Source organism: Cervus canadensis, chromosome 2, assembly GCF_019320065.1.
Source record: "Cervus canadensis isolate Bull #8, Minnesota chromosome 2, ASM1932006v1, whole genome shotgun sequence".
In the NCBI taxonomy this organism is placed as follows: domain Eukaryota; kingdom Metazoa; phylum Chordata; class Mammalia; order Artiodactyla; family Cervidae; genus Cervus; species Cervus canadensis.
The window spans coordinates 74,099,626-74,111,814 of record NC_057387.1 but is presented as its reverse complement, the minus strand read 5'-3'; the positions used below and the strand labels follow the sequence as shown (position 1 = coordinate 74,111,814).

At 41.1% G+C, this 12,189-nt stretch overlaps 1 protein-coding gene across 1 annotated transcript in view; it reads right to left on the bottom strand.

The window, feature by feature from the left end:
* Positions 1-2,438: 2,438 nt before the first annotated feature.
* SLC35D1 (solute carrier family 35 member D1) overlaps positions 2,439-12,189 on the bottom strand; it is a 46,007-nt gene continuing 36,256 nt past the window's right edge. The window contains exon 12 of the mRNA XM_043461025.1: positions 2,439-7,160. Within this exon, the coding sequence (XP_043316960.1) occupies positions 7,052-7,160 (109 nt within the window). The 3' untranslated portion in view covers positions 2,439-7,051. The remainder of the gene's footprint in view (positions 7,161-12,189) is intronic.

Below are 12,189 nucleotides of genomic sequence, written 5' to 3'. Positions count from 1 at the left end.
GGACTTGAATAGACATTTCTCCAAAGAAAGTATATTACCTGACCAACAAGCATATGAAAAAATGCTCACTAGTTGTTAGGAAAGTACAAATCACAATAAGATGATATCATCTCACACTAAGCAGGATGGCTACCCATAAAACAGAAAATAACAAGTGTTGACAAGGATGTGAAATTGGAATCCTTGTGCACTACTGGTGGGAATGTAAAATGGTGCAGCCACAATGGAAAACAGTACAGCCACTCCTCAAAAAAATTTAAAATAGCATTATTATCTGACCTAGCAATTCCAAAGAAGAATCAAAAGCATATTTGTACAGCCACTCCTATAGATTGTGTGTCCCATCCCCTGTCCCCAATTCATCTGTTAAAACCCCAATCCCTGACAAGATAGTATTTACAGATGCGGTCTTTGGTAGGTAACTAAAATGAAGGTGGAACCGTCAAGATTAAGAGTCCTTTTAAGAAGAATCAAGACAACTTGATTCCTCTCTGCTCTCTCCCATGTGAGGCTATGAGAAGATGGACATCTGCAAACCAGGAAGCGAGCTCTTAGCAGCTGCCAGATCTGCTGGCATTTTGATCTTGGACATCCCAGCCTCAGAACTCTGAGAAATAAATGTTTGTTATTTGCCATCTATGGCCATTTGTTACAGTAGCTCAAAGTGACAGCTTGGCATGTTTAGCAATTCTTATTCACAGTAGCCACATGCTCGAAGAAACCAGTGTCCCGCAGTGGATGGATGGATATACAAATGCTAGCATATACATACAATGGAAAATTATTCAGCCTGGGAAAGAAATTCTGACACGTGCTATGACACGGATGACCCTCAAGGACATTATGTTAAGTGAAATAAGACAGTCACAGAATGACACGTACTGTACGATTTTACTTATATGAATTATCCAGAGTAGTCAAATTCAGAGAGGCAGAAAGTAGAATGGTAAGTTGCCGGGGTCTAGGGGGCAGTGGGAAATGAGCTCTATAATGGTTATGGACTTCAGTTTTACAAGATGTAAAAGGTTCTGGAGCCTGACTGCAGAACAGTGTGAATATACAGTATTATTCCTGAAGTGGACACTTCAAAAGCATTAAGACAGTAAATTTTACATTATGTACTTTACCACAGCTCTTTTTTAATGCCTTTATGTACTTCTACCTGTTTTTGCCAGTACCAATAAATGCTTCTTGAATAGCATGTTTTGTATGGGGGTTATTTCTTAATGAAGTTATTCACAGTCTTAAGCAACTGATTAAGGAGATGAAATGTTTTAAAGGCAATTTTTATATGCATTTCTTTCCTTTCAGTTTACCACAAGTACACCAAAGACACTGAATATTTAGTCATGTGTGCTATTCATGCAAAGTACTGTAGAGCTGTAAAGGAGAACTGCTCCCAGGTCATCTTCTCCGCGCTGTACTCACATTCCTGGTTACCAAATATGTGTTTCTGCCCCGTACCAAGCCAATCTGCTACATGGGTGACATGAGCTACAATTCCGTTCTGACACTGAACTTGGAGTTAGCATCAGGTCCTGCAGCAAAAGACTGAGTCCCACAAGACTATTCCTTCAACCCATTTCCAACACAAATCACAAATCCAGATTGCCACCTGTGCTTCTGACCAAACAGCTATAAATCACACTCTTCTTGGGTTCCATTAATTTGTGGGAGTGGCTCACAGAACTCAGAAAAACAGTTTACTTACTAAACTACTGGTTTATTACAAAAACACGTAACTCAGGAACAGCAGATGCAAGAGATGCAGAGGGCAAGGTGTGTGGGGCGTGGCGCCGAACTTGCACCCTGTTCCAGGAGCAGCATCCTCCCAACACCTCGGCATGTTCAGTAACTTGGAAGCTGTCCAGACCTCATAGTTCATGGACTTTTATGTAGGCTTCATTATGTTGACATGGTTGACTAAATCAGTGGCCACAGATTTAACCTCCAGCTCCTCTCCCCTGTCCTCTCTTCTCTTCTCTTGGAGACAGCAGATGTATGGAGGCTGAAAGTTCCAATATAAAGCTCTCAGTTGGTTCCCCTGGCAACCTGCTCCCAGCCTTAGGGAGTTTCCAAAAGCCATCTTATTAACATAACCTTAGGAATGGTTAAAAGATGCTAACAAAAGACACCCTTTTCACCTTTATGGCTCTGGAGCTATTTCATGAACTGGAAACAAAACTACATACTCTAATAAAAGATTTCCCTGTAGCTCTTATATAGAAAATTACACGGGTTTTAGGAGCTGTGTGCCAGGAATAAGGACAAAGACCAAATACATATTTCTTATTATAAATCATAATATCACACTGACAAACAGTATTTTCTCTATTGTGTCTCAGTCAACTAACTGGGATGCCATCCTCTTAAATTCAGGCAGACTTACAGCTCTTGACCGTCTTTGCAGGCACTTAGAAAGAAATTTTAATACATGGGTTGAAGAAAAAGTATTTATTTGACACCTTTACAAAAATATTTAGGCACATAATTTTCATATTTATGTCACCTGATTTACATATCTCAATCCTCAGTACCTTTTAAAAACACTAAAATGGTCATTTGGTAAATAGAATCTATACTGAAAAAATACTGTGACAGGCCAACATTTGTAGACAAAAATCAGTTGATTATTACCATGAGAAAGAAATGCTTATGAACAAAATAATCTCTAAAAACATCTTTGTGAGACAAAAAAAATCTAACCAGTAGATTTCTTTTTAAAAAGTATTTTCAAAAAAGGAAGCTTAAAAAAAACCCATCATAGAATATCTCCTCATACCATGATGAAGTGGCATCCTAACAGTAAGAACTAGAAGGTAGGCTTAGAAAACAGCGATGGTGCCAGAGGTTCACAGATACCAACAACTAACAAGAGCCTGGACGCAGAGGCAGCATGAAGCCAATGCATTTAATTCAGAGATGAGAAGAAATAAGTCCAACCTACACAGTTCGTTAAGGTAACGAACTGGGGCAGTTTTAACACAACCACCACTCTGAAGTGTAATTATTTTTCTCTGAGATAGATACTAAATTTTTTTTTAATTTACCAAAATATGAGAGTCATTTCTCTTTTCTTTTTTAAAGAATAGAATCTTTTGTAAAGGTAGAATCACCTGCATCATGCAATAGCCCAACTATACCCACTAGATATTTTAAAAAGTTGACCGTGAGCAGAAACTCTTCTTTAACCATTCTAGAAGCAATCAAATTATAGGGTCACATTCAAAAAGAAATACATTGCCCAGGCCTCTAGCATTTAAGGAGCGCAAATTAAGACTCTTAATCTTTGCCTACAGTCTAACCCTGAAATCATGACAGTAACAACATTTGCTGAGTGCCTGATATGCACGAGGCATTGTGCTGAGGAGTTTGCATCCCTTATTTATTTTGAAGATTATTATTTTTCCCTCAGGGAGAGAAAAATCACCTACAGCCTTGTTCATAGGGAGGAACCAGTAGTACACAGCTATGTGGAAGCAAGAATACACGCAGCAGGGAGCAGAGCGACGCGGGTAGTCACAGAATTCGAATGGCCTGGCTCTCACCTCAGAGCTGGAGGACAGTATAAGTCCTCTTAGATTAAAGAAGTGCTTCAGTCAACTCCATGGGTGGGAGGTGACTCATCACCAGTGCTGACAACTATGCAGACAGCTTCTACTCATAAATCGCTGACTCCTTTCATCTGCTTCTTTCTCTCAATCAGGGTCTGGCTAAAGAATTATTCATTCCTTGAGAATGAGAACCATGTCCTCTTCACCTGAACTGCCGCAGAGCTTCGCATAATGCCTGGCATAAGATAATCAATCTCTGCTCACTGAAAGATGCCATTACAACCCAAATAAAGGGAGGCCTGCCCCAAATCCTGGGTACTACTCCAAAGTAGTCAAAAGTGAAACTCAACTCTCCTCTCCATGAAGATCCTATATCAGCGTTACTGCTGTGAACTTTTCATGCATGGCTGATACAATAAGAACTACAAACAACAAATGCAAAACATACTTCTCTTTCTTAACCTACATGCAAGCTGGATCCTACAAATGACTGACTCCTACAGTCAACATTCACATAAAGGAATTCAAAATCACCTGACATGCTGGCAACGTGTAGCCTGACCAATCAGGTTATTTAAATCAATCTGGCACTGCCTTAAAAATAGACTGGTCAAAGAGGGCATCACTGTCATTAACTCAAAAAAAGGAGCCATTAGTCACAAATGTGTTTTCAACTTCCTCACCACAGCTCATCTGTCTCAAAAGGCAAATTCAGGATTTAATTATATACTGCCTCTTTTTCTCCCAGGAAGTAGTTTAGTTAACAGATCTAAGAACGTTTGCCTTGTAAGATGCTGGAATACCAGGTACATCTCTTCATGTGCCATAACCAAGCCTGCACATAACTGAAAAGAAACTACAAAAATGGTGGGTCAGTCTATTCAATCTCCAACTTCCCCAGGCTTCTTGCTCTTAAGATGATGGTGGCAGGTGAAGGGGAATCCAACAATCAACATGAACACGGCAGAAAGCCTGAAGCCACTCTACTGCTTCTAATCAGTCAGAAAGCTCAGGATAGGCCACGGGCCCTAAGGTCATGTGCATCTAGTGAAGTTGTAACTAAGCACGATTTTCTCAAATAAGACCTGGAGAAATGACACTTCTTCAAGGAAACTGACTCTCCAAGAGGCAGTTCAACACTTCGTGAGGCGGGGGGATGGGGTGGGGGGTCTTGTGTGCACCTCTAAATGCACACAAACTATTTCTAATCTCAAAGTTCCCTCCTCCCAGTAGCTCAAAGAAGAAGGAACAGAACTACCAAAATTAGCTCCAAAAATGCCTTTCCTTTGTCCCCGGGCAAAAGTGGGCAGGGGCAGCAAAATTCATAGGCAGAAGTGCGTGTCATCCATGGCCAGCCTGGAGTAAGACAGAAGCTCACGCACGCAGAGTGCCCATCACTCTCCCTGATGCACAAAGCCTATTCCTTGCTGACTCTAAATTCCATCAATCACTCACCTCCTCAAAAGAGCTCAGGCTAGCTCAGCTGACACCCCTACTTCCTCACTTCCTCAGAGGAGAAGTGGGGGTTATCAATGGCAGCACAGTTCAGTGGAAAAAAACAGGAATTCTGACTTATTAGCAAGTCATCTTTCTCCGAGTCTTGCTTTCTTATCAATAAAACAGGGATACGATGACATCTTGCACAAGATAATATCCTTTTCTCCCACTTAAATTTTCTCAGCTCACATAGTATTAGGGAACAGTGAGTCTCAGGACTCCTACATGGAGCTACTAACTTGAGAGTTGGCTATGAGGCTAATTCTAGGGGCCCAGCACCACTGGCTAGGCTTTGACAAACCAAAAATAAGGGAAAGATATGAATATGAAAAGGACCTCAATATAACTCTTTTTCAAAAATAGGAGGAAATCAAAACCTTCCAGTTTCCCTGTTGAGACACCAGAATACTAGCCGTTTGGGTCAGCAAAGGCCAGCAGATTGCAAACCTAATGAAATGAAAGCCAGCATGTACACCAATGCAAAGGCAGCCAGCCTCCTCCACACAGACTGCACAGCTAGCCTGAGAAAGCGTTTATCTCCGAAGTCAGTGGATGGCTCTAAGCCAAGTCACACTGCTGTGTGTGAGTTAACACCCGACCTGCCCAAAGAGGCAATTCAGGCGAGACCCATCCACGGCTGCTCTCCCAGGATGCGGCATTGACCTTGAGAGAAGCGGGCCTGCTCATTAATGTGGGATGTGGTGGGAGTGTCCAGAGGAAAGAGGTATGCTCAAGCCACTGAAGGAAGAGGAGGGGAGGTGACGGCCCTAACACTGACAGTGCCAGCAACACAGTCCAAGCCCCGAGCATACGGAAACATCTAACCAGCCTTCCCCTCAGATCATACACTCAGAGATGTAAGACCAGTCATACTGATTCAAGCAGGAGTAAAAAGAGTAGCAACCAAACCCAGAGGCGGGAAGCAAGGGGAAAGACATGAAGGCCATGCTCCCAGCACGCCACTGTCCCTCAGGCAAGAACAGCTGAGCTCATGGTTTATGATGGCAGGGTTCATATGCATTTGATGTACACTGCAGCATTTGGTTTCACATTGCTGTGGAGCTGGTGCTTCTAACCCCGCATACAGATTTGCAGTTTCTGAGAGCTGAGAAAAGCCTCTAAGACTTGTTCACAGTCACGACATCTTCTGAATAAATCCATGGAGCTAAGTTCTCAGTCTTACCCTTGGTCACTATAGCAGGAGCGAGATCAAGCAACTACCTCCAAGAACATCTCTCCACCCCCAGCACTCAGCACAATGCCTGGCATGTATTACATGCATGATACATTTTAGTTGAATGAATGACTCTGACAGATGAATAAAATGAGTAAAAGGTCTACTTCCTTCACCCCTTCTTTTTCCTCATCCTACACAACACAGAGGGAATAGGACATTTTCAAGGAAACGCACCCTGCTCACCCCATGACTCTCAGGAAAGCCAATGTAGAAACCAATACACTTTGAAGCCACACACATTTCTTTAGTGCCAAAGATGTTCTCTTTGGCCAAAGCAGTGATGATAGCCTCATGAAGAAAAGGCAATCGTTAGGAAAGAAAATTCAAAGAGTAACTTCAGATCCTCAGCTGCATTTCCAGCAGAAGCAAGGCCAAATCGCCTCCAGACTCAGCAACGACATAAACAGTGAGGCTCCTGATGGAACACTTTAGGTACGTGGCTCTCAGGGACACCTGGATATCAAACTATGGAATAAAATATTTTCAAAACGTGGATGTTTCACTGTCGGCATAAAAGAAAAATAAATTAAAAAGCCCAGTACATTTTCCAGTCTGATATAAATTAATTCTAATGGCATATTTAAAAGAGTCAATTATAACTGTCTCTCATAAAATTTTAAAAGGCAGCAATCAATCCTCAGATTGTACAAGTGCAAAGGAATGGTATTTTCTCCATGATCAAGACACCTCAGTATCTGTGGAAGAACTCCCAGTGTTCCCATCTGATGGAAAACTTGGGCCAATGCAGTTGCTGCAACCCTTGTCATACTGCTCCTTTCCCCTTCACGTCCAGCTTGCTGCTGGCCTCTGATTGTTTGCTCAGCTGCTCTTCAGAGAAGGTGATGTAGGAATATACCAGGCTCCCAGCAATGCTGCGAAACAGAAAACCACCATCAGGGAGGAAGGAAGGAATGGCAAATAGAAGGCAACCTGGAGTGAGGGTTGGAGCTACCTTTATAAATCACCACCACATAAAATGAAAACATACAGCATTTTCATTTACCAAACTACAGACATTCCCTCATCATGGTACTATCCACTATCGTTGATGCTTTGGGAAAACAAATGTTTGCATATACATGTCAGCAGGAGTGCCAATTTTATACAGTCTTTCTTCATGACAATTTGTTGAAATAAAAACCTCAGAATTCTGCTTATCCTCTGACCTAGCAATCTATTTCATGGATGGACTGTATACATCTTCATAGACTTATTGACAAAGCATTTATCACAAAATCTATAACTGCAGAAAATTAGCTAAAGGATAAGTATCTCATAATAGAGTATTATATAAATTCATACAATAGAATATTAGGCATTCTTTCAAATGACAGAAAATAAAGAGCTCGCCAAGACCTTTAAAATGAAAAAATAGTTCAGCATTCTCCAACCCCATTTTATTTAAATGAACATGAATATGTATATTAATGCATCAGAATACAGTCTGGAAGGGACAAAATAAGAATATTAATGACAGTTACATCTAGACTGAGATTACAGGTGATTTCTACTTGTATTTTCTACATTTTCAAAAATAATCATTCGAGACAGAAATACTTTTTAATAAGAAAAAACATCCAAGTAAGAAAATAGGCTTCCCAGGTGGTGCAATGGAAGGAATCCGCCTTCTCAACGCAGATTGTCAAGGAATCTCCTGTCAATGCAGGAAATGCAAGAGAAGCGGGTTTGATCCCTGGGTCAGGAAGATCCCCTGGAAATGGCAACCCACTCCAGTAGTCTTGCCTGGAAAATCCCATGGACAGAGGAGCCTGGCAGGCTGTAGTCCACGGGGTGGCAAAGAGTCAGACATGACTGAGCACACATGCACACACACAAGAAACAAAACATGCAGACCCTGGGGAGACTCAGAGCTGGTTTCTCTCCAACCAGAATCAAGTGAACAGTGGAGAATCTACATCGTCTGAGCCCTCGGCCTCTGAGCTGGCTACTGCCACCCCTCACACATGTCTACCACACCTACCGCCAGGAGGGTTCACTCTTCTGGGACAGTGATTATTTTGGGGACCTCAAGCCCACCTGGGTGACACAGCCTCCTGAAAACTCTTTTGAGGGAATGTATTAAAAGTTACCTATCATATGTGTGTTTAGGAATAAATGAACCTTCCCAACTAGATTACAAATTCCCTTAAGGTAAAAATTAGTCTATGCCTTTGCATACTAATCAGTTACCTCCTTAAAGAGACAGGAGAATAAAGACAAGTCATTGGTAAGACAGGAGGTAAGCAAAGAGACTGAAAATGTTCAAAACAAAGTGGAACTATTTTACTCACTTATCCCATGTGCTCTCACATGGCTAAATCATGCAGCAGATTTTTACAGTCAGATCAGGGTTAGAGTCTCAGCTCTGCTTCTTACTATGGTGACTGTGTGACCTTGGGCAAGTTATTTCACCCCTCTGAGTCTCAATTTCGTTTTCATGTGAACTCGGGGATGATTAAATGAAACAATGTTGTAAAGGTGGCCGTCATAGACTAGGCACTCAACAAATATTAACTCCCTATGTTGCCTTCACAGATATCTATCTATGTCCTTCCTATGTCAAGGTGAGTGTCGGTCTGTGCACATACTTTATTTAGTTTTTATTGAAGTACAGTTGATTCACAATATTATGTTAGTTCCTGGTGTATGGCAAAGTTATGCAATTTCACATATATACACATACACACGTTCCTTTTCATATTATTTTTGTTATGATTTACTACAGGACATTAAATATCGTTCCCTCATGTGCACATACTTTAAAAATAGAAGTACCTCAGTCACAAAAGTCCGACCAGGATGTTTGTTAACCATTCTATCTGCCTAGGAGGTTTAGGAATTTGGCCAGGAGTAAATTTACAAAAAAATAAAAGGCTCCCAAACTTTGTTGTAATTTCTTTGGAACTCAATGGCTTGATAAGGATATTATTTGTTTTATTCCTTGATGTGAGTCAGGTAGATGCTCTCTTTTAAGATCAGAATTCTGATAAGATTGACTTCATGTAAAATACAGTTTGTTTTTTTTTAAGGACTCAACTAGAGAAAAGCTAAAGAAATAGAAGAATATGAAGCTAAAAACTTGCCTTCTACCTATTCTTACCAGTTAATGTTAGTGTTTTTGGAAAGGGGGCATTTCTCTCACATATTTGGAAACAGGGTTTTAGGGGTTTTTTTGCTTTCCTGATATCGCTAATACTCTTCCCCAACTCGGGGCTGAATCCAAACTACTCAAGCATTTCCATCCTTTTCTCCCCTACTTCTACTCCTTTTTCTTTTCTGTCTCTTTAAACAAACAAACAAACAAACAACAACAAAAAAAACCTTAAAATGTAGGTAGAGGACTCCTGTCAGAACTTTCAAAAAGGTAATATATATGTTTCCCACACCTGGAAGAAGTTCCTTCAAATGTCATTAGTCTCCTGCAAAATAACTTTAGACCTCATGACCAGGGTCAATCAGAGAAGTTTAGCAGCTAAACTAAAACAGACAACCCTAGCTTAAAAACTGAGCAAAAGAAAACTGAGGTTATGAAAAGTGAACTATACATAGCTATGGCAGTACCCATAACGGAACACAAATCTGCTGCTATATTCCATTTCAGTGCTCTTCTGTAAGGAATTATAATATCGCAAAGGGCCAGCTAACCTCCCTACATCCTTTTAGAAGTCAAAGTTATTCCAGTGAGAAGTCAGTTATTTATCTCTATGAAAAGCCTGGTAACTGTTACAGCAGCAGCAACCCACTGATAATACCAACTGATAATACAAAACATGTCCTTCTCTCTCTCCAAATGAGAGAACCACTAAGAAGAGCTCATGTCCTTACTTCAGGAGAAGCCTGGAACTATGAGAGTCTGCTAGGATGGAATTATGCAGGAGGAGAAGTCTGGAACCAGGAAGCAAAACCTCCTTTTAAGGAAACAGGTAAAGGAGTCCCAAATGCAGGAACAGGAAACTCAGGAGCCAGGCACAAGTGGCTAGACCAAAGTCCGCAGGACCCAGCTCTGGAGCCAGACTCTGAGCTGCATCACGGCCCACCCCAGAGACTGCACAGACTCTGGTTTGATGTCAGAAGGTACAGTAAAATGGGGTGTGTTACACAAAAGGAGGCTGACTTAAGGGTTTTGTAACCAGTGTGACGACATATACTGAAGGGATATGAAAATAAAATTAATGTATTCCTCTATTCACTTTTACTGGACTGCAGTTAAGTAAACTTGGAAGGCAATCATGGACTATTTCATCAGCTGGATAATACATGGCAAGGTTCTCAGCTCCACTATGAAATGAAATACTCACAGCACCTATCTCAGAGAACTGTTAGATTAAGTATGGCATACTTAGGGCAATGATGAGGATAAGACTAAGCATAAAAAAAAACTAGTCTGATATCTGGTTATTATTATTACTGGTTGGATGCCTGTTACAGACCAGGCACTGATAAGTACTGACACAACTATAAATAAGACAAGTGATTTCTGCCCTCAGATAGCTGAGAGTCTAAAGTGGCAATGGCTACATATGGTTCACTTAGGCTACACTATAACTAATTAGTCATATACTGAATGATAATTCATTAAAGGGTGAGAACCTGGACTCTGGAAGTTCAACCTACCAGGGTTGAAATCCTTCAACAACATGAGCTGTGTGACCTTGGCAGAGCTATGAGTGAATGCACCACATCTCTCTAGAAACAGGCCCAATGCATGTCTTCAGAATGCATTAGACTGAAACTTCCTAAGCTTCAGCCTCCTCATTTATAAAATAGCGATAATAAAAGAACTTCAGGGCTTCCCAGGTGACTCAATGGTAAAGAATCCACCTGCCAATGCAGGAGACACAGGTTCAATCTCTGATCTGGGAATTCCATAATAGAATACGACTCAGCAGTAAAAGGGAATTCCCCAATGGCTCTGCAGGTAGAGAATCCGCCTACAATGCAGAAGACACAGGAGACTCAGGTTCTATTCCTGGGTTGGGAAGATTCCCTGGAGAGGAAATGGCAACCCACTCCAGTATTCTTGGATGGAAAACCCCACAGACAGAGGAGCCTGGCTGGCTACAGTTCAACGCATCACAAAGAGTCAGACATGACTGAGCCACTAAGCATTACGGGATGGACAGTCAGCAGCAGCAGGAAAAAGGTACCAACTACTGATACGTGCATACCACAGAATCTCAAATGCAACAAGGAATCTCAATCAAGCAATATGTTAAGTGAAAGAGGTCAGAGAAAGAGCTGCATAACATTTTGTATCATTATACAACATTTGGGACATCATATAGATACAAAACAGATCTTTGTAGGGGAGAGAGGTTCAATGAAAAAGGACACAGGGAGATCTGAGAGGTATTACACTTGTTTTATACCTTTAATATGGTGGTGGTAGTTATGTAACTGTATGCATTTATCAAAACTCCCAGAACTGTACAGGAAATGAAGGGGATTTTACTGTATTTAAATGTTAATTTTTTTAAATAGAAGAAAAAAAAGAATCACAGATAAAAATAAAACTCCAAAAGTTCTATGAATTCTAGCCTAAGCAGTTATGGAGATGCTGCTGTCATTATCTGGAAAGCCTGCATTACTTGGGCCAAAGCCACAGGCCAGCGCCCAATTTCTGGTGAAAGTACAGAAGCACACTCTAATTGTCACCACCCTTCACTATTCATTCCCCACTCGCTCTGCTGCTTTTTTGAGCTTGAGTGAACACGCAGTAATTGGCCACTGGAAAAAGGCACTTAAGGGAGTTGGAGACAGCCAGGCTCTTAACAGAGCCCTACTAGGGGACAGGAAAAAAAAAAAATCAAATTGGAACCTGAGAACCTACCAATACAAACCTCTTGCTTCCTAGAATTGAATCCTATCAGAAGGGACTATTTAAACTTTTTCTGAAACAGC